At 35.7% G+C, this 24,551-nt stretch overlaps 1 protein-coding gene across 1 annotated transcript; it reads left to right on the forward strand.

The window, feature by feature from the left end:
• The first annotated feature begins 8,387 nt into the window (after positions 1–8,387).
• On the forward strand, positions 8,388–16,098 carry LOC149416962 (CLIP domain-containing serine protease B4-like). The gene is made up of 6 exons (XM_089640703.1): positions 8,388–8,520; positions 11,577–11,749; positions 12,394–12,574; positions 12,970–13,278; positions 13,367–13,574; positions 15,540–16,098. The coding sequence occupies exons 1-6, from the start codon at positions 8,466–8,468 to the stop codon at positions 15,784–15,786; spliced, it is 1,173 nt and encodes a 390-aa protein (XP_089496829.1). The 5' UTR covers positions 8,388–8,465; the 3' UTR covers positions 15,787–16,098.
• The last annotated feature ends 8,453 nt before the right edge of the window (positions 16,099–24,551 follow it).

Raw genomic sequence — 24,551 nt, forward strand, 5'->3', positions numbered from 1 at the left:
TTGGAATGACGGGTTTTCAAATCTTTTTAAAAAAGCTATCTTAATTTCTTCCCATTTCAGGTTAGTCTTAAAAATTTTCCTGTAAAATAATAAAGCGGAACCGGTCAGCAAGTCAATGAACCCTCTAGCTAGGTCTTCCCAATCCACGCCTCTGGCATATTGTAACTCAGTAACTCTATCCAAAAAAACACGAACGTCCGTATTGCCATCAAAAGAAATTTTCCAGTTCGTTAAATTACTGATTTTCTTCTCGACGTATCTTAAATTGGTTCTATCAACGTTATGGTGCACCACAATCGGGTTTATCACATCGTGGGAACCGGAACTGCTTGTTTTAGGTGTCGTACTAACTTCTGGCGAACTTAAGGAAATAATTGGAGTTTCTGTGTTCAAATTAAGAGATGCATTATATGCCACACATTGTTCTCTTAGAGATGACACGGCCCTTTTTGGAACAATCCCTCTTTCTATTAACCATTTTTTAATTGATGATGCCGTCGCTTTTTCAAAATTTAAAATTCTACCACTATTGGGAGGATCCATGATTTAATAATGGGAACGACCGGTAAAGTCTATGGATCTTAATTTAAAAACAACCAATACGATATTTATTAAAGAATGTGAAATAAACAATAACTGTATTTAATCCTATCGCAAATTGACACTTGGAAGTTCTTTATAGTATTTGAATTATTTCAACTTATTATAATGAAACAGATAAGCAAAGCTTAACCTGACAAAAAGAATCATTTCTATATGAAACAATTAAATTGCATTTCAAAATTGAAATAACACCTCTATCTCTTGGAAACAACCACATTTAATGTTTATTACGCCGTAATTTCTCGTATTTGTTTATTGCGTATTTAGAAATTGGAACTGCGCATTACGTACATGCGTAACCCGGCGGACAAAGCGCGTATTACTACGTATGTGTACCGGTCGACGGAACAAACACTCCCGGATCAGAAATGAATTATAACACACAGCTGTGGATAAAAACATTAATAGACAAGAATATTACAGTAACACATTATAAGAAAAGACACATTCCATCGGGTAATTGACTATCCAGTTGTGGCGCCAGTGTTACATTAGAGCTTATTAACGTAACTTATAGTTATAAGTTGTTACATTAGCATTCCAGCCAAGTAATATGCTATGAGTGAGTACACAAGCTGAGCTTGTACTCCAATCTCCAGGGTGTGGATTATATATAGTCAATTTCCCAATGAAACATGTGTCTGCGATACAGTATGTTTATTGTACAGGTAAAACAGGTAATACAGGTTATCAAACAGTTCTACAAAGGTACATGGCTGTTTAAGGCCTAACGTGATACTTAGGCAATCTATTGACTCTAAGGGCTCTGATTGGCAAAGGTATAATAATAGCTCACGTGTAGATTACGGCGGATGCGGTGAGACGGTCGGCAGGGGCCATAGGCAGGGGCCTAGGCAGGGTGCAGGACGGAAGCCGAAGGACTGCCACGTGGGCACGCCACGCTGGACGACAAAGGGGACGCCAGGGCGGCGGCTGGAGGCGCAGAGACGATGGAGCAGGGCGGGGGCACTGGTTGGAGGGCCAAGGGGGCTCCCCACAAACAGGCTAGAGCGGCAGACGCCCAGGGCTGAGGCAGGGGTCTACAAGTTCACTGGTCTCAGCCTGGGGTGGACGGTAGGTAGGACGGCCGACATCAACTGAGGTAGGCGGCTCGCTGCAATGGCGGATGCGGCGAGGAAGAGCTGGAGCACGGGTCGGTTCGCCAAGGGGTTCTTCACGACCCGGCTTTGGTGAGCAGCGGTGTCGGGGCCGTGGGCAGCAGGTGGCCTGGACGGAGGAGACATGACTCAGTTGTATAACATAATGGTGCTGGTGATTCTGGGGATCCCTTTGAAGTGGAGAACTGGTACTCGAGAGGCGACACTCAAGGTGAACAATTCCGCCGGTCCATTTTTACGGCGTCACAGATTTGAGCGGCAAAAGTTAACTCGGAACCAACACAGCATGTTGCAATCCACGCGCTTCCCAGGGAACTGAAGCGTGGGTAGCTGGCCGCGAGTACTTGACCTGTTTCGGGCGCAAGTGGGAGGGGTATTCTACGATATCCGATTGGTTGCTAGCTCGCGAGACTCGTGCCATGGAGAGACATCGCGGATGTACTTGTATGTATTGGTGTTCACCCGATTGTAGACACGCCGAGATGCGTATATATTAGTGTGTTTACACGCTCTAGGTGCATGTTTGATTTCCGGCAACGCGTGAGCATATACTTAACTTTGCAGTTAGCTCTTGCAAGCTTTGTGCAAACATAACAAAGTTTTAATGAAATTTAATGAATATTAGTATAGCGTCCTCCTGGTAAGTGGAAGCTTCTGAGTTCGATTCTCAATTACACCAAAATGTTTGGTTTTTTATGTTTTCCTCAGTAAAATTGTTAATTTTTTTTAACATTGTTTCCTTAATAATTAACCTCATAATGAAATCATTAGCACCATTTATTTATTTTAAAAAGTTGAACTGTTTACAGTTCGCTCCTGGGTACGAACATTTAATTACTTAAAGTAAATTATATACCTGAGCAAGAAAAATAACCTGTTTAACCTAGACACTCCATGAGGAAAACAACATTTTTCTAGGTGTATAATGATGGAAGTGCAATATATAGATAAGTAGCATTTACTTTTATTTATCTAGGTGTTTATACCAACGTTTTTTTACCGAGCTAAAAAAATATAAACTTAAACAACACAGGCGCAACAAATGTCGCGCAATATAACATGCAGGTCAAAGATCATCTTATGTTACGTATACATACGCCAGTTGAACTGCAGCGCTGAACCCAAAATTATGGAAAAAGAACGAAGAAACCGCAAATGTAAATAGTAATAGTTTTTCCGAATTTGACAATCATCACATTGAAACAGATCACAAATTAAATTAATTCTCAACAGATGGCCTTGTTTTTTAGCAGCTGCTTCGGCCATTTTTATTTTTACTCTTTTACAGGTATAGATAAAATAAAATAAGATGAGTATTGATTGATCACAGTGAGGAATCTGCTCAGTCCAAGGTCCTACCTATAGCTATAACCTGACGTATATTTCACAAGTTAGTTTCATCGCTCCTAACTATAAATAGCTCCTAGCAACCCACAGACGAAGAAAAATGATTCTGTTAAAAATTGACAGCATGTCAACTTCCTGACAAAACATTAGTTATTCAGAATACATCGAGAACTCGTGTTTTTTTTTCGACGGAATGCGAAAATATCAGTATGTCTATATGAATATCAGTATTTGTATGAACACGTGTTTCGCCATCCTCATAAAACATTCGCCTTTGACTGATACTTTGTTAGGAACTCTTTCATTTCATTCGTATTGGCCTGCAGTGCCATTAACAGGAAAACGAATAATTTTACCACATTTTTAATAAACTAACAGTACTTCCAACTGTTTCCAGCACTGAAAAAATAGAGATGATTCAATTTTTTATCCAGCCAAATATGCAGACGTAATATACGAGTATGTTCTATATAAATAAATGATAATCTACTCAGGCAAAAACGGCCAGCGGTTTTCCCGGTCGAAAATATTTGAAATTTACTTTAGTAATGTTTTCGTAAGTAGGTAGTGTCTTTAGAATAATTGTAAGTCACAAATGGCGCTCGGCCACTTGGGGAGGGGTACAACCATAAACTTCCAACAGCCACGTTGGGGTCCGGGATGGCGATATCGAAAGTGTGTTTTACATAAGGTTCTTAAACTAAGGTAAGCAGGCATTCTACGTTATTTCGTCAAAAAATATATCATTTTTAAAACATTGAATTTTATATTAAATACACTTGTTTTTGCTAACGTCGGCGGCGCCCCGCCCACGTTTATTATACACGGAGAAAAATGAGTATTGTTGTCCAATTATTGGTAATTCGGTAAAACCTGGATTGCAGGCCGTTTCCTGATAAACTTTTAGTAATTTCTTTACTTAACGGAATACGTGTTCATGCACCTACATTTGCCTTTAGAATATAAAATAACGATATGCGAAAATATTCAGACTTTTTTGAACTAGTGTTCCGTCATCGTTTATTAGGAAACCTATCCATTCGTTCATTCAAGGGCCTGCAATCCCGTTTTAACCAGATTGCAAATACTTTGAAGAGATTCTTAGTGCATTATCAATACTCATTTTTCTCCGTCTACCGACACACTAAACGTATATCGGCGCTTGCATGCCGAATCACCCTTTTTCTATTGTTTGCATCTCGGACAGTGTCAGGATAACAAAAAAAACTAGTATATTAAAAACTGGTACCTCGGGATACTGTTTGAAAACTTCAATAGTTCTATTTGAAAAATACAGAGGGCGCCACTTCCGTCAACAATCCTACACTGAGCAATCATTATAATAATATACTAATCAGATAACTAAATATTATAATTTGAACTAAACGTTCCAATTTCTGAGGCAAATACTTGTCAAACCTACCAATTAGTACTCGCGGTTAGTAAAATAGTGCATAGGGTAATCAATATAACGCATTTTTCTTTGATTCCACACACCGCAAAACTTACATCCGTCAAAGGATGCCGGAAGCAAAGCGAGACGTTAAACCACAGAGAAATAACAATTATTGTTCCGTTAACATTTTATCGCAATTTCAAAAAATACGTTTTCTTCAGTCAAAAAAAATTGATAGGCTGCCTTTACACTAGTAAGTTTGTTTCCCTCGTAAATCGCTTACGTAAGTGACTTATGGCAAAATTACCATTGTAAGCGACACTGTAAGTCACTAATAGTTTAAAAAAATGCGTAAAAGAAATTAAAAGCATGATTATATTTGTAAACAAACGCAAGTTCTATTAACAAAAAGTAATTTTAATATTTAAAGTTAAGAATTCTCAAAGAATAAGAACAATGAATGATTGTAAAAAAGGGCAGCCTAATCATTTAAAAATAATCTCAAGGGTGGTCAGAAACTCGAAAATAATTTCTGATAGATAAGTTACACAATGTCCCCACATTAAAATATAATAAGTCAAATAATTCATGAATTTATAGGGCGCCAGTTTGTTTAAACATAACAAACAAATATTACATAAGCAACGTGGTAACCCAAAAAATATTAGAACTAACTAACCATCACGCCGTTTCCCCGCAGGGTAGGCAGAGTGGACGGACCGCCAAAAAGTTCGGTCTTGGCACACGCTCTTTGACTCATTCACATTCATACATCGTCTCATACATACTCTTCTATTATTCTGACTCTTGACATGGCCCGACTCAAGTATCTGATTCACTTGGACGTGCCATGTCTTCCTCAGGCGTCCCCGACTTGTGCTACCGTTACATATACATTCATTACATTACATATACCTTCAAACTCCTTTCTTTGCTCATTTGCTTTACATGCCCAAACCATCTTAGCGTCCCTTTCTTGATCTTACTCATTACGCTTACATCAGCCTTGCACTATTTGCGGATCTCCACATTTCTCACACGATCATACATGGTTTTACCACACATCCACCTCAGGGATCTCATTTCTACAGCATTCAGCCTACTTTCATCATTTCTCTGCCAGTTCCACGCCTCACTTCCGTACATCAGGGTAAGTACCAGCACTCCATTGTGGACTGCTAGCTTCGCTTCTTTGGACAATTTTTTGTTAGCGCCAACTGCGTTCAGTCCTCCATTGATGGAGTTACCTGCATTTACCCTTCGTTCAATATCTCTGTCAGCCTTCCCATCTCTCGTAAACATACGCCCTAAATACACAAACTCATCTGCTTCGAAAGAAAACTAAATAGTATAATTATTTATTTACGAGTCAAAATTCGTTGCCTCGCTATGATTCCCTGGTCTCTTCGTGTCCGTAACGTGTTCCTTGCTGCTCTGCTGGATCTGAACTCATCTGATCTGAACTGATCTGATCTGAACTGAACTGAACTGAACTGAACTGAACTGAACTGAACTGATCTGAACTGATCTGATCTGAACTGATCAACAGAACGGTAGTTGTGTTGGTATTAATCGATGGCCTAAAGGAGGAAACACATTATTAAAACGCGACGCGACGCCACGTCTCGACACCCGATATGCACCGTGCACATTACCAACACGCGACGCCACGACATACTAGCAATTTCTGAATACAGTTAGCTTACAGCAGTGGAAGTGAATGGTTTTGTAGTATGGATTTAATAAATAACGAGTCAGATGAAGACTTTGAAGAAGATTTTATGCAAATTATGGGTACCTATATGATACTTAAACGACTCAAGAAAAAGAGAATAACTAGGCGTTACTGGGTTCATGAAATAAATCAAAAGAGAAGTATGTGTGGTGAATATCATACTCTGTATCCAGACTTACTTCAAGATAATGAAAGATTTCATATGTATTTTCGGGTTACTAAAACACAATTTGAAGAAATACACGAATTTATTCAAAGTGACATACACTACACAAGAAAGATAAGATAACATAAGATCTCTGTATATAGCTAAACTAATGTCATATAGAACAGGAAATCGTTTTACCAACTCAATTAATTGTTCGTCGGTCATTTCGCTAAATAAATGCAAAAATAATATTAAATTGACATAAATTCCGTATATGCTCTGTGACAGTTCTGGAACGACTGACGCGTGGCGTCGGGTGTTGTCTAGAAACATACTGCGCAAGCCGCGTCGAGTGGCGTGTTTACCCCACCGTGGGCAACACACCGACCTGGCACGTCTGGATCGGGTGGCGTGTGCGCGCATGGCGTCGCGTCGGATGTTCATAGTGTGATTCTGGTCTATAGAAAACAATACATTTGATTTGACTCAACACGCATCGCGTTTCATCGGAACGCGTCGGGTTTTAATAATGTGTTTCCACCTTAAATCTCCCAATCGATATTTGTAATGGAAGTCGGGATTATATGTTTTCAACCGTTAACAACCGTAAACAATATAAAAATAACACTAGATAGAACATAAATAAGCACTAGCTACTTACGAAAACGAAACGTAAACGGAAAGAAAATTTTCTGATTCCAAAAAGCGAAACGATACAATTTGTTTTTCGGGTGTTAAAATGCTTTCTTAAAATGCGCATCCTTCTTTTAAATGAGCAGTTCAATTCTTTTTGATCTTAATTTTTCTCTTTATAAAATGACTATTTGATTTCGAAGTCGGATGTTGTCATCTGACTATCATTCGAATTACTATCTACTATTACTATTAATACTTTAAAGAACTCCATTCAATTCCACCGTTAACGGTACAATATCACATGGAGAATTATTTATCTCAACACTTATATTCCTTCCATTTCTGTGAGTAACTTACCAAAAACTTACATAAGTCGTAAATTTTACTTACGAGTGTAAAGCCAGCCATGCAGTACGTTTCACAAAAGGTCAGCGACTAATTATACACGATGTCAGGAAACTCGTAGTATAAATAGAAAAACCTTGAAACTACTTCACATTTGGAGTCGGTTTTGAGGTTTAACTTTTTTTGATTTGGGCTTTCGCTTTCGAATAAATCGAGTAAGAAATTTGAGTTTTTTTAAATAGGTCGCTAGTGTGTACCACCTGTTTGATGCGTTAATGTATCCCGGCTCCAAATTATAAAAATTGTCCAAAGAAGCGAAGTTAGCAGTCCACAATGGAGTGCTGGTACCTACCCTGATGTATGGAAATGAGGCATGGAACTGGCAAAGAATGGATGAAAGTAGATTGAATGCTATTGAAATGAGATCCCTGAGGTGTATGTGTGGTAAAACCATGTACGATCGTGTGAGGAATGTGGAGATCCGCAAAGAGTGCAAGGCTGATGTAAGCGTAATGAGTAAGATCAAGAAAGGGACGCTTAGATGGTTTGGGAATTTAGAGCGAATGAGCGAAGAAAGAAGTGTAAGGAGAATATACTATGCAAATGTGAATGGTAGCAGATGTCAGGGAGGCCCGAGGAAAACATGGCACGACCAAGTGAATCAGATACTTAGGTTGGGCCATGTCAAGAGTCAAAACAATAGAAGAGTATGTATGAGACGATGTATGAATGTGAATGAGGCAAGGAGTGTGTGCCAAGTCCGAGTTGTTTGGCGGTCCGTCCTCTCTGCCTATCCCTGCGGGGAAACGGCGTGATGGTTAGTTAATAAGTTAGTTAATTAGACTCCAAATATTTTTTAGCCCATTAGTTGCTCAAAAAAAATCGATATTTTAAGATCGATTTTTTTGGATTCTTTCTCTATTTGATGTAGATTCACCAGTTTCCCGCTTGAACTATGAGTTTCCGATCACCGTGTATATGTTATCGCTAAATTAGCAATTATTGCAATTATATTATATGGGTATATTATGAAGGATTTGACCAGTTTATCTCAGAACAGTGGGATTGTCACAGGTCTTGTAAACACGGTGTAACGACTTGATGTCGTGCTTAGATTATTTTTCATAATTATTTACAATGGAAGGAAAAATTCTGTTAGCATTCTTGTTCGTGGTAATTAGTGCAAGTCCAAGTAAGTGTATCCAGTACCCATGTTCAATATATATATAAATACACCATCAGTATAACAGAATCACTGATTTATTTAAAAACCGTTAGCTCATAATAAAAATATATTTTTCGTTTTTTATTTTCTTTCTATTTATCCAGATATACCAGTAGTCATAAAAATAACTTCTACTGTACACGTAAATGATATTAAATCAGTGTTTCCCACGGTGGGGCGTATGCCCCACCGGTGGGGCACCACACTTCAGAGATGAGACACTTAGGCATTCCACATATAAAAGGGGAATACTCATCGATCATACAAAAAATGCTTGAGATGCACAAAATTGAAATATACGCCAAATTGTACTTAAAATAGAATGAAACCCTTTACAATTTCAATAATTATCTAAAAACACAGGTACTGCTTAATTGTTTTATACATAATGTATAAGTATAATGAGGAAATCTATAATTGGTTTCTCAGTTAAGTGAATTGCACATGTATAACAATAAGAACATGATACATGATTTTTTCTAAGCCGTGAACATGAATCATCACAGAAAGAACATGAGAATGGATTTTGCTTAGTATGAGTGCGAATGTGTCTTCTTAAGCTTGACTTTTGTGAACATGAATAGTTGCACTAAGAAAATGAGAATGGTTTATCCTAAATATGAGTGATAATGTGTGTCGTTAAATTTGACTTCCAAAAACATGAATAATTACAGTAAGAATGGTTTTTCTTTAGTATGAGTGCTATTTTGTCTCATTACACGTGACTTCTGTGAACATGAATGATCGCATTAAGAATATGAAAATGGTTTATTCTTTGTGTGAACGCGAATGTGAGTCATTAAATTTGTCTTTTGTGAACATGAATAGTTACAGTAAGAACATGATAATGGTTTTTCATTAATATGAATGCGAATGTTTGCCATTCCTACTTCTGAGTACACTAAGGATTTGCAAAGAAACTAACACAAAATATTCTAATATTGCATGCCAAAAAATTATTATTAACCTTTCCCTCAATTTATTTGGCGGAATGTGGATTTAGCGCCATAAGCGATTAATTCATTAAAAAACAAAATCTATTGTAGGTATATAACTACTAATAAAGGGGACCTAAGAATGAAATTAAGTAAGTTAGATCCGGACATAAAATTTCTTTGTAGCAAGCGTAACTCAATTTAATTTCAGTTATATTATGCGTATTAGAATAGGTTTTATTTGATTTAATTTGGGATTCATATGTTTACAAACATATTACAATATGATTTGAAAATTTACCTGCTGTTTATTTTTTTTTAAATGCTGGTGGGGCATCTGACTTTTTGAAAGACTACGGTGGGGCATGGCATAAAGAAGGCTGGGAAACACTGTATTAAATTAAATGCAAGTAAAATCATGTGTTTTTTTTTTAAATACCCTTGGACTAAGTTACCTTCAATAATATTTTTTTAATAATTGTATATCGTGCATTTTGCCATTGAAGCTTATCTGTGCCCACTTCTAAAGCCTATCCTCAATGATATGTACCAACAAACAATAACTATCGGCACGCATTTTTAAAGTAATTGTAATGTCCTGTAATGTAGTATAATCCTTAAGAAAAGATATTATTAATTATTGTTACATTATGTAAAATTATTATTTTTATATTTCGTAACTAGCTTTACACCACCACGCGTTGCTGTGGCTCAGTCTGTCTGTGTAGATAGAAAAAATACAATAACGTGTGTTGCTTTTACATCCAACAGATGGCGCTGTTTTTTTTTTAAAGGGACTGTTTTTACCTGTCGCAGGTGACATCTATATAATAAAGGTAAATAAAACCACACGCGTATTCGAATGCAACGTTGTGTCGAAATGTCAAAGCAATCGGTGAAAATCTTTCGAAGATTAAGGTCGGGTTGTTTGAGAGAATTTTAACAATTCTTAAAATATCAAAGTTAATTTAATTTAAGTTTTGTGGAAATTCTTTCCAAGTTCTGTAAATATTTCAGTTCTGTCAAGTAACTGGCCTATAATGATATAATAACAGAACTTGAAAAGGACATTCATAGAACTCGCAAATTAACGTTGAAATTTGATCAATTGTTCAAAGTCTATGAAACAATCCATCCTTGGATTTAGAAAAAACGAATACATGCATTTTTATTTATATAGGTATTATTTTATAGCGTTTATGTGTGTAAGTTAGTTATAAAGCTAAATATTTATATTTATTTAACTCTAATAAATAGTTAAAAAGTACTTGCGTCTATTTTAATTTCCATTTTTTTATTTTTTATTAAATCAATAAATGAATGAATGAAATTGAATCTTGGAAGTGGAAATTTACCCACTTTTAATTTACCGATTTTTTTTAAATAAGTAAAGGGGAAGGAGTAGAGAAAGATGGAAAAGTACCTATATATTCAGATCCGGTCAAGCCATTCAACAAAGTTTAGATTTTGAATTAATCACTCTGGAATTGGCCTCAAATACACTTTAATAAAATAATTTTAAATACAATTTTGAAACAGCACAAACGAAACAAATAAAATGTACTCTCTTATCCCTGGAATTAAATAATATAATAAATAATGGTGTCCATTGTTCAAGTACATTGTACATAACTACCATAGGATAATATTATCTATTCAGTGATGATTACAAATAAATCTTGTTACATGTTATTTAATGAAGTTTGTTATTAGCGGCTCTAGAAGCAGTTGGAATAGCTCAGTTAGCTCATGGTTTTACCAAGTCCGATACGGAGTATTTTCTTTAATGACTCGTATTCAGTGATGCTTACAAATAAATCTTGATACGTGTCATCGCATGAAGTTCGTTATTAGCGACTCTTCAATCAGTTGGAATAATGGCTCATGGTAGTACCAAGTCCGATACACATTATTTTCTTTAACGACTCCTTAGGACTACCTAGAAGTTCAGGACATAAAAGCTACAAAACCATCACCGTGAGTCGCTGCTCAGCACTACTTTGGTGAATGTATCCTTTGCCACACATCACCTCACAACATTTTTTACTGTGGTTATTTGTAATTTTTTGTTTTACTGTATTTTTGCAGCAATCGCTGAGAGCTGTGTGACACGTCAAGGTATTGCGGGAGAATGCACTACGAGGAACGCATGTAAGGCGTTCCAGGAAATCGTATCAAGAAGTTCTTTTACATTACTAAACCAAAGGGAGAAAAATAAGCTCATTCTCAGCTGGCGATGTGGAAAAAGAAGAAATACGGCTGTAAGAGTTTCAATTAAATTTTGTTTCTATCTCCGTATGTACCTTCGTTTAAGGAAATACAAACATGAAAACTACCTAGCTGAAAATCTGTGAAAAAAAAAATTCAATAGAAATGGTAAAGGAAACCTTTAAAAAATACAGTATTATAGCTAAGATTATCTGTGACAGTTTCACTTAAGTAACTTTTTTGCTTTCTTATAAAATAATTTACGAAATAAATAAAAACCAGTTTTGTGCTTGATATCGAACGTTTCTAGACTCCGTTTGTCAAGGGATTTTAATGCATATTACATACAACATAAGGTATCCCAAGAATGTACACATTTTTGGCTTATAGCTTCCTCTTAACAGCACTTTTAACTATTCTCAATGAACTGACTCGCCCACCGTCTCTTCTACATATGTTCGCCTCTACTCTCCAATAAGTTGCTCGGCCGAGTAACAAAACAAGTGATACGACCAAGCAATCGGCAGGTGTAATTCATTCGGTCTTAGGCGTAGGTAGCCGAGTGGTGTGAAGGCAAACACAAGGAACAGGTTGGTAACAAGAGGATTGAAGACTTTTCCTATAGGCAACCAATTTTTGAAGTTTCAGTTTTTGTATGTACGTATTCAAATAATTCCTAATGTTGATGTTTGTGCAGGTGTGTTGCCCGTACGACAAGCCGTATACCGAGCCTCCCCCGTCAGTAGATGGGCACAAGAACCTGCGACTGCTCCCACTCCTGAAAGCATGCGGATCATCGTCTGCAGATCGGCTCCACGGAGGGAATACGACAGAACTCCTGGAATACCCTTGGATGGCCCGCATATCTACTGAAAGAAGTACGTTACTACTTCCACATAATACTTGGATTCCACCAGAACATCGTCAATCAGACCATATCGACTTAAAAACTTTACGCGGGACTTGGACACGAATGTTAAATAGGGAAATCCACACCAGCGATCATATTCTTTAATAGCTGTAATCTACATTGCCCCAGCATCCACTTCTTTCCATCTGCATTACTGTTTTAATATACATTCTGTTAAGGACATACTTGACAATCTTGACATTAATCAGTGATTCCTTACATTATTTACATCCAAACAATATTTTTATGAAATTTTGGCATCCGGTGACAATTTTAATGTTTATTTTTAAAAAAACGCCAGTCCTAATAAACGGTTAAGTCATGTTTTTTAGTTACTTCAATAGTTTTTGCTTTCATTTATAGCAACCGGTAACGTGAGAACTATTGATTTTACCTGCGGAGGGACTGTCATCAACAGTCGCTATATCCTAACCGCTGCTCACTGCATCACCAATCTCGGAAATCTTCGGCTGATCGGAGTCAGGGTGGGGGAGTGGGACATGTCGACTGTTAATGACTGCATTGATGACTACTGCGTTACTACTCAGGATATCGCCATTGAGGAGGTCCTTCCACATCCAGGATACGTTGGCCTCATCTATGGCAAGAGTCGAGACCTCAGGAATGACATTGGGCTTTTGAGGTTAGCGAGCCCTATAGATCTAACGGTTGGTATGTTCACTCTTATCTCTTTACTCTCGGTAGTCAACTATACCAGCAAAATTACAAATAGTACTAATATTGCTTATTATTTTTCAAGATAATGTATCACCAATTTGTTTGCCGACTACAAAACAAATGACGGAAACCAAGTTGGAAGACAAAAAACTCACATTAACAGGATGGGGAAGAACCAATATACTGGAAGACGGCAGTGTTACGACCAGAAAAGACTACTCCAACCCGAGGCTCCTTCAAATCAGCGTACCACTTGTGTCGAACATGATTTGCGCTGAGAAATATAACAAGTGAGCCAATATAATCATAATTATTGAGATTTGCTGCGGAATTATTTTTGCCCTGCTTTGGTTTCCTACAATGTGAATAATTCGAATGTAGTGCAATTACGCTGATTTTTTAAAATTAAACGTTTGAGAACAATTCCATTATAGAATTAACTCTTTCAGCACCGCACTTTTATTTCCATATATTTAAAGATTTATAATGCAATGGTTGTTATTTTGATGTCTGAAAGGGTTATTTTTATGGTTAACCCTTAAATGCATGATTTATTAAATTTTCTGGAAAAAAAAATATTTTTGTAGATATTTACATGCATATGCAAGGAAATATAAAGAATTTATTTTATTTGTAATTTTTTAATGATATTTGATTAAAAAAAATTGCTGCAAATTTACAACACCATGTATTTAATAAAAAATAATATGAACAATTTACGTATGAAAAAAAAAAAAAAACCTAAAAAAATTCTCAAAACTAATAAGTGTACCGGAAAAATACGAGTTATTACATTTAAGTATTGTATTATTGTATCTACTTACCTAAGAAAATCAAAATAATAACAGCAAAACCAAACTGTAATTCTAACCTCCAACCAATTTTCGAGAATCTTCACTTTGTTGAAGAAAAAGTGACATTTGACATTCGCGAAAGAAAAAAAAGGTGATGCCAATAGATAAAATATATTACCGTGAACTTGATAATTCTAAAACGGCATGCATTAAGTATACACCAAAGAGTTAAAGGTGGTTTGAACGGTATGTTGCAGTTTTACAACAGTATGCATTTAAGGGTTAAAGAATAAAAAAAACAACATATTGCACAAACAATCAATTAATTTAAAAAATATATTAATTTAACTAGCTGTACCACGCCACGTGTTCCTGTGGCTCAGTCTGCCTGTGCAGATAGAGAAAAAATAGCGCATGTACTTTTACATCCAACAGATGGCGCTGTTTTTTTTAAACATGTTTTTACCTTTCACCGGTAACATCTATATAATATAGGTATATAAAACACACGCGTATTCTAATGAAATGTTTTGTCAAAATTTCAAAGCAATCGGTGTACAACTTTCGGAGATTTAAGATATTTAATACACTTTCAAAAGGCACAGAGGTTGATTCTAAAAGTCATCCTACGAAAACCATCTATATTTCCAAAAACACAGTTATTTTACTCTTTTAGGGTTCTCAGTCTAAATAATATATTCAAAAAGAACTCATTGTTACAAACTCAAAATGATCATTTCAATCCTACAATAACATTTCCAAAAATAAGTAACAGATCAAGATCACGTGGCAACTTAGAAATCCCTAAATTTAAAATGAGTGCTTCTCAACACCATTATACTTATTTTTCGGAATAACTTTATTGAGTAAAACCTTAAATTGTAATATTTAATTATTGAAGACAATTTTAGCGATTTTTAAACGAAAATCTGAAACAGAATAATCAGAAAAGGATACGGTCACATCTAGGACACGAACCCAGGACCCTTGCCTTGCCGGGGCACCGCTCTACCACTGAGCTAATGGGACCCTATCCCCCTCGGTCACTTTTAACTGTATCATACTTCGAATGAGAACTACCAACATTGTCTTCATTTTTTCACCGCACATTTTTACTGGCTTTCTTACATCTTTATGTATGATCGCAAGATTCAACCCGAACTAAATGCAATCTAGACAGCGTCTTTTTAGATAATAGATTATAGGTTGCCAATAAAAATGTGCGGTGAAAATATGAAGACAATGTTGATAGTTCTTATTTGGGGTCAAAGGAAGAGAAACATGGAATAAAAGAATGCATGATTTAGGCAATTCAACCATAATCATCCTAAACCACCCGTAGATACTTAACTGGCGCAACCACTATCATACAATTACACGTACTAGTAATAGCACAATTGCCACCCGGCTTCAATAAAGTTTCAAATATTCTTTTTTTACATCCATCCCATTTAATTTCAGATCCAACATTGGTGGCATTGGGTTTCGCCAACTGTGCGTCAGTGGCCTCAAGGGGATCAGTTCCTGCGAAGGAGACTCTGGTGGCCCAATGATGTTCCAAGTGACAATGAACAGGAGGCAGGTCAAGTTCGTGCAGTTCGGAGTGGTCAGCGCTGGTTACATGATCTGCGGCATTGAGGACCAGCCCAGCATCCTCACCAACGTGGTGTACTACATGGACTGGATTCTCGATACGCTAAAGCCTTGACTTCCTAACTTCGTTTATTTTGTAATGCGTGTCGCACGTTATTTATTGATTTTTCATTTTACGACAAAAATTCAAATTTACAGTTTGAAGAACGACGTACCAGTTTGAATAACGTGCGTACCGTGAAATAAATCATCGCTTGCAACAGTCTATAAAATTATGCTTTTCGAAAATGTAATATTTGTATGGATAGGTATGACTTTCTGAAGAAATGGAGTTTTTCTTTGAAATTTGTTTAGACTTTTATCTCTCTTGTATTATGTGATCTTTTCTACATGAGAGGCCTACATTGGGCCCGATTTTTAATTGTTTGTTTAACCTTCCAGCGGGCGCGTTGAGAAATTTCCCTTGAGCGGGCGCTTGTCGTAAATTTTACGTCATCGAGTTTTCTCCATGTAAGCGGTGTTTTCTGTATACAAATGTTAGGGAATTTCTTTAAGGTTATGAAAAATGATAAAAGGCAGTACTTAAAAAAAATTATTTGACTTTCTTAAAAAAAAAACGAAGCAACACTATAAACATGTTAATATTTCAAAACAACATATTCTATCGACCTATTTAGGCAGAATCAATATTCTCATCCTTACAATTGTTACAAACAACCTCAACTGAAGAATGGTTCTTGCGTGTAAAGGACTGACAACGACAACACTTCATTGATGCTGAGGATCTTTTCTTATCCAGTGCACATAACCGACAAACACCGCGTTTTGGAAAGCTTCTATTTTCTTCTTCTGTTATCGGTTCAACTGTCCGACCGTAATTCACTTTGAGAGAAGCATTTATATCTTGCAGTAAATGTTTGACATTTGATTTGACTCTAGCATAGCTCGAAGCTCGATGCTTACGACTAAGTGGTAAGAGTGGGGGAAGCGATAATGTGCGTATGTCGTAAATTTTATGACAGCGCGCCCGCTGGAAGGTTAAAATCCACGGTATAAATATACCATAAACAATAATTGCATGTCACAGTATACATGAAATGCAAATACGACTAATATGTATTTTATTAAATTACAATTAACGGTGGCATTTGACCATAAAAAGATGATATAAAAGTAGGAGATACATGTACATACAACATATAATACATACTTAGTATAAGTAGACTTAGGTTAAATTTGTATTGATTTAAAATTTGTGATAGTATAGCCTTTTTGTACCTACATTTCGTGTAGTTTAACTCATCCGCTACATCTGCAATCTAATAATCTAATAATAACTTCATGTAATCTAGGTACAAATGTTTGAAATGCTCAGTCCTGATATTGTTACATTCAAACAAACTTTTGGAAGAAGACACTCTATATATATATATATATATATATATATATATATATAATATAAATAGATATATATATATATATGTATATATATATATATATATATATATATATATATATATATATATAATATATATATATATATATATATATAAATATATTTTTTTATTATTTAACTGCAATATAAAGTAAAGTAAAAAAGATCCAATATTAAGTAAAATAAATATATAAAGTGATGTAGTTTGTCCAGTCCTCCTCACTAGGTATTCCTGTTCCGAAACGGACTGTAGGTTGTTGTATGTGTGTTGATCACGTTGATCAATGATTGCCTCATCTTCATGTTTAGTTAGCCGTAATTTGGGGTCTTTTTTAAACTTTTCTATATCCATGGTGTTTTTAATTTCATATGAAATTCAATTGGGTTACTTAAATCAGGGCTGTCTATACTACCATAAACGATTTTGAATATAAATATTAAGTCTGATATAATTTTTTTTATTTTTTTTATATTTTTTCTTTTTAAAAAACTTTAATCTCATTATGTTTTTTGTATTATTATTATTATTGTCTTTTGTTTTCGTTTATTTTGTATGTATTATCTTACAATATTTTTTTTATATTTGTTTTATATATATTCTATGTATAATGTGGAGCTCGTGGGATTGCACCACCCTCCCCGAGATCTGGAATAAAAAAATAAAAAATAATTGAAATGTGTAAGATCTGTTGAAAGAAAGGTGGATTTTCATGACCGTTAACCATTCAAACTGCATGTCAACAGCAATTGAGAATTTTTATGAATCTTTTCTAGTTTTTCCATAACTTTATACCTACTCAAGTATGGGTTAATCAATAGACTGTTTACCTTAGCGCCACGTACCTTAAAATCTTCAGTAAATATCTTGACCTTGGTACAGAAATTCGCTTCTTGTCATGGATTTTGATTATTGAGTCATGTGCTTCCTCTTTATTGTCAAGCCCACATTTCGGAGAGCTTGTTTCCATCGTCAGACAAGGTCTAGAGCACGGAAAATATGTGTTTTTTCGGGTTTTATAGAATGCTTCAAACTAGAATGCTTTGATTTTTATCATTGTCTATTATTAGACCAGAATCGTCCGCCTAAAAAAAATTATTGCAGTTGAGTAGGCGATTTTCCAGAATAAATATTTTTATTATATTGTAAGTAGATGAATTGTCTTTATATGGTTACGGTCAGTTAAAGTTACTAGTAGAACCTACCCGGGGACAAAGGTAGATGATTTTTTTTCATATGATTGCGGTCAGTTAAGGTTTTTTATTTATTTTATTTATCAAACGGGGCTATACGACCTACCCTTGTCCCCGGGTTTATAGATATTTCAGGCGACTAATTATTGCTTATAATAATTTGTTAATGCTTTCTGTTTATAGATGTATTATACTAGTTTGACCTGTATAGTAAATTTCATTTTAAAAATAACCCCCCTTAGGAGTAATTTCATTTTAGAATTGTCCATTTATTATTTATAAAGTCTAGATAATATAAATACATGTTCCATACAATATAAAACAGAGCACAAAGTTATTCCACAAATCCCATTATGTAGTTTGATCTTTTATCGGCCAATAAAAGAAGCCCGAACAGCGTACGTCACAAATATCGAGATGAACTTAACAATCCAACTCTACAAAAAGTTGTTGCACATGTTTTTACGTTTTACATTCATGTAGTTTATACAATTTATTCATTAAAATAAAACATAGAAAAAACAATATATATCTGCCATGGAACAGACTCCATATCAGACAGGCTCAAGTATCGGAGCTCCATAGAAGCCCGAGTAAATCTGGCGCACAAGAAACTGGGCGTCTTGTACTGGGCTGGCAGATTCTTCAATAGTTACCTGCTGCTAACCCTATACAAATCTGAAGTAGGCCCAACAATTCCATTTGGGAGCCACCTCTGGGCTGGAGCCCACAATATTTGACCTATTTGATTCAGTGATTTACAAAGGAGGACGGTTCGTCTGCTTGACAATCCATTTTTAACATACCGATTGCCATCTCTAATACACAGACGCAATGTGGGCATGCTGAGTCTGTTCTACAGGTAGTTTAATAAAGCCTGTTCTAAGAAGCTAGCAGCATTGATTCCGGTGAAACTCAACGTGCACGAGCGGAACACCCGTTCACAGTTGATGTTGGCTCTACGAGAACGGGCCGCTTCTTCGACTAGATTTGGGTAAGACGGCTCTTATGTGGAACGAGTTACCGGCATCTGTTTTCCTCCTTCAAATAACCCGGGCCTCTTCAATTGAATCCAGATTGCTTCAAACCATTTCTCCATTTTTTGGTTTGTGGGGAAACCTTACTAGACGATGCAATTTTATTTGTATCAATTTTTCTGCAAATAATCGAAAGGGGGAAGCAGATATTACCCGTGGAATTAATACAACCCTGATTAGTAAAATTCACCGTTCAAATAAATCACGCGCACTTGTAGAGTTTGCCGCGCGTTACTCCATTTTAAATTTGATGTGAATGTGTTTTGCAACTATTTCGGCATTCAATGCCATTTCAAACTGTGTTTAGGCCACGTTGTGACGACTTATTTATATGATTCTATTTACGCCGGCCCAATTTAATTTTTTTTTATTCAATTTAATTAGTAATTTGTAACCCTAAATGTACAAATTACTATTTACTTGTTACAAGCATACAAGTATTTTCTCCTGCTTGATGTGGCTCCTACACAATTCTGTGTGAAAAAATATATTATTATCAATCACATGTGAATAAATTCGCTATATTCAATCAGTAAACTTCACCCGCCACAATACAGGTACCACACCCGCCATAGCACGCACGGCTGTGAAATAATACAACTCTTTGGCCAACTTTTCGGATACTGTAATTCTTTCCAAAACGCTAGCTAAAGAAGGAGTAAGCGTAACAGGGCGAATACCCCCAAAATAAAATCACGATAATTATTTCTCCGTTTATTCATTAATTCCTAGAATTCGTTTCTTCGTGAATCAACAATGCGAATTGTTCATTTATTACGATAAAAGGGCAATTAATATCACGTATGTTAAATGTAGGTAGCATGCCAGATGTGAAAAAAACACGTTTTACCTTATGAGACTTCTCAGGATGCGTGGGACAAGCTGATACTATTTTCGGTCAGTGTGTGAAGATTTCAACTCCTTGATTAATGAAAGATTGACTGTCCAAACATTAGATATTCCATAAATACAATGAAAAAACGAAAGTATAAAAAAAATATAAATACCTCGCCGAGTATCAAAAAACTTAATTTTTTGGAAGCGAGAGAAGATTTTTGAAGAAAGATTTTTAAACCCTCCGTTTTTTACACGACCGATCCGCTTCCAAGGAAATAATTTCGATGGGGCTCCTCATCAGGCATCGACTCCATAGGACCCAGGTTCCGGCTGGAAGCTCCAGCCAATACTCTCAGGCCGATGATGGAGGAGTTCTCCGCGCAGCAACGAGCGCTGCCACTCTTGGTCCTTTGTCAGGAACTCCAGCGCAACTATTCCAATTTGATCCTCAAAACGTGGTCCGAATAATCCGGCGCCACAACTCCAATCCGCTCTTCAAGAGCACATAATCAAACTCTCTGGCCACCATAGAAACATGGTCGAGCCAGCTAATAAATCTCGAACCACAACATCACGGACGAAAGAAAAATACACAAAAACATGCTCTCAGCCCAACTCGGAATTCTATCGATTACGGAATAACACCGGCAACACCCCTACGTCAAATGCGCTTCAGAGCAAAAACAAAACCCCGTACCCTTTAAAGCCGTACAGATTCACATCCGCAGTGATTTAGCCTGCTTCCCTCTTCCGCTCTCTCCGGGCTTTCCACCAGACAAAATGTTTCGTTGAAAAAAATAAATAATTACTGGTTATTTGGTACCAACCCGTTAAAAGAAAACAATATTTATATAATACATAAATTTTAATCCTATTATTTGTTAACTAACCTTTTCGATTTGAATTCTTCTCTATTTTGTTCTTAAAGAGTATTATTGAAGTGAAACTTCTTTACGCGCGTCATGCAATTTTGAGGACCGGAGTAAAACCGACTCATGACCGTCACGAAAAACCGTGATCATTTCGCTTTAGGAGCTTAGCTAATATTATAAACCTAGTTTAGGTCACTCTCCAAACTCAGCTTCGCGGTCTAGAGGCAGAGCGCCCGACTGTCGTCGTGAAGAACCGAGGTTCGATCCCCGCTTTAACTATTTTTAGATATTTTGACTATATGATATTTTGGTCGAAATATAGCTTACAAATCGAGCCGGTAGAGTCGCTCGGTATTTTGATTAATTATTTTTATTTTGAATCATTAAAATTACTAATCAAGGCCGATAACGCGACTAATTACCCTCGCAGACGTGCGTGACAAGTTTTTTTAGTAAAAAACACAGCCGTAAGTGAGTTTCTCAAAATTTAGAAATGTTTTTCAAATTCAGACTCCATACGGGTATGAGACTGTTAAAACACGATAGATCTTTTCCAAAACGGACAAATATACGGAAATATTTTGAAAAACGACAGATATGACTTCACACTGCCGATATATCTTCGATTCTACCCTATTTAAAGCGTTAACGAGACGTTATGTGATATTATTCATTTGCAATTTTTACGTGTACTCCTCAATTGATTTCTCTCAATTGACTGACCTCTCCTCAATTGACTGTACACGTTGTATAAGCGGTTCTCGTCGCGCGATATACCTCTCCTCGCAGTCTAGAGGCAGAGCGTTCGACACTCGTTATGCAGGACCCGGGTTCGAATCCCATATTTTTATAATTTTTAATTTTTTTTATCACATGCTACTTATAAATATGTCAATAGACAGAAAAAAGAGAGAATGAAATGAAAAAAGAGAGAGAAGAATACTAAAAGTTTCACTTCCGTCGTGCGTAGTCTTGCCACACACTGTATTTTTTTACTGGTTTGTATCTTCTTTCTTGGTTTTATTGGTTTGTAGGTAACACACATATATAATTGCCTGCAAATTATATCATATACCTACTTACTTTTGTTATACCTCTAGGTTAACATTAGGTCCACATTAAATTTATAAAAATCACCAAACAAAACAATGTGAACTGAGTTTAAAGTGCACAATTTTTCTAAATTGGAGACCGCGGGTCAAGCCAGCGATTTTTTATCTCTCGAAGTGGCCTATTTTTAGTGTTGTTACCTTAATTTAAAAACTGCCACGAAGTGTCAATTTTTACTTGAAATAATCTACTGCTGTAAAATACAACAAGTGTCTCCTTAGAATAAATTTAAGTGAAGCTAAAGTGATTACCATCATAATAAAATTAACAATTAAAAAACATTTTTTTTTTACATAAAGCTCGTGTAAAACATCAACGCATCGTTTGCGAAAAAAATAATGATACCCCATCAGACTTTATATGCTGTAGTGTATATGAAAAAACTACCATCTTGGTTGTGCAGAAATTGCTGATATACAGGAAGTTTACAGTAGTAGTGTAAAAAATGCATCAAAAGTATCAAAAATAATAAACCAAAGCAACCTTCAAATGACATACTATTCAATGAACATGAACAGCCATCTACTGTCAAACAAGCAAAACAGTTTAACCAATCACCAAAGCCTGTACACACAAATCAAACGACGCAGAAAACTTATCAACCACAACCACAGATGGCGCTAATGGTCTTTTAACGCCACAACTATTTATAAAGGAACTAACAGACTTCAAAACATCCATAACGAAATTCGTGGAGCAAAAATTTGACTCATATGTAAAAAAATATGAAGCACTCATCTCACAAAATAACGAAACCATAAAATCAATCCAATTTATGTCAAATACACAAGAAGATTTAAATAAGCGCATACATATTGTCGAAATTTCACATGAAAAAGACAAGGATGATACAATTTTACTAAAAAATCAACATACTATACAACGAAATTCTATTTCTAAAATGATGAAAAAATTGGTAGATTTGATTATTTAAGTCAAATTTGCAACATCGACATAGGAGATGTTCCAGAGTCAGACACTGAAAATAAAATACAGGGTTTTCCAATAAGAGGTGTTATTTTGAAAAACCCGCTATTTTGGTAGATATTACACTCTTGAAGCAGTCATTTTTTGACATTTGACAAGTGGAAACTATGAAATTAATAAAAATGGAACGATATTATTAAAATTCACTTGAGTGAATCAAATGCAAATCATCTTGAGTGGTGAGGCCCATTTCCACCTCGGTGGCTTCGTCAACAAGCAAAATTGTCGCATCTGGGGCTCGGAAAACCCAAGAGTTATTGTTGAAAAGCCTTTCTATCTTCAACGTGTGACTTTTTGGTGCGGTTTATGGTCCGACGTAGTCATTGGACCTTACTTTTTCGAAAATGAGGCTGGAGCCACAGTTAAGATGAATGGATCGCTATCGAGAGATGATTAGTGATTTTTTATGCCCGGAATTGGATTTCATTGATTTGTACAACGTTTATTTTCAACAAAACGGCGCTATGTGCCACACAAGTAACGAAACCATTGATATTTTACGATTGAATATCAAAATAACACCTCTTATTGGAAAACCCTGTAGGAGTTCTTGAAAAAATCTCTAAAATTATGAACTACAATGATACCGACGCACCATTACAATCTGTTTTAAAAAAAATCTACAGATTTCCGTTCAACAACATTAAATCACACAATGACTTCCTATCCAAAATCAAAAGTTACAAGAAATCTACCTCCATTTCGACAAATAAATTAAATACAATCTGGGATTATCTCAAAACGCCTGACGCATTTATGTATACAAACACTTAACTCAAAAAGAAAGATTTGTTTTCTCAAACAAACAAAAAATTGCCAGAGATAATAACTACAAACACTTCTACTACAACGAATTCTGGATGGCGAATTCTTTTGAGACAAACTGACATCTCCAAGATAATCACAATAAATAATGTCGCTGACCTTGACCTCGATAAATGTCAATTACTGTGACTGAGTACAGTGCTGCTACGTCACTTTATTATATTGGATATTAATTATTGTATTATAATAATGATTTATTTACTTTTTCAGGTCTTACAATTTAAATTTAATACTAATCATAGTATTGGTATATTGCTAGTTACATTATTTAATTAGTTTTTTATTATACCTGTGTACTGTTTTTCACGTGTACTACTACTTTAAATATGTATCCGATTATACTTACAAAATTGATTTTTAGTAAAATAATAACATACAGCGTTGACCCTAAGATTAATCCTTGTGGAACGCCAGTTGACATTTCTTATCCCTGTCCTGCTAATTCCTCTATTGCCATAATACTTGAAACGTTACACAATCGAGTAACTTCAAATAATTAGGTGCGAGCAAATAACACTTTATCGTTTTTTGTGTAATTTATGATAGCAGACGAATTTTATAATACTTATCAGGATGGATGCTGTCA

The sequence above is a fragment of the Hesperophylax consimilis genome, chromosome 16 (genome assembly GCF_061612785.1).
Source record: "Hesperophylax consimilis isolate HC1 chromosome 16, BYU_Hcon_1.0, whole genome shotgun sequence".
NCBI classification, from domain to species: Eukaryota; Metazoa; Arthropoda; class Insecta; order Trichoptera; family Limnephilidae; genus Hesperophylax; species Hesperophylax consimilis.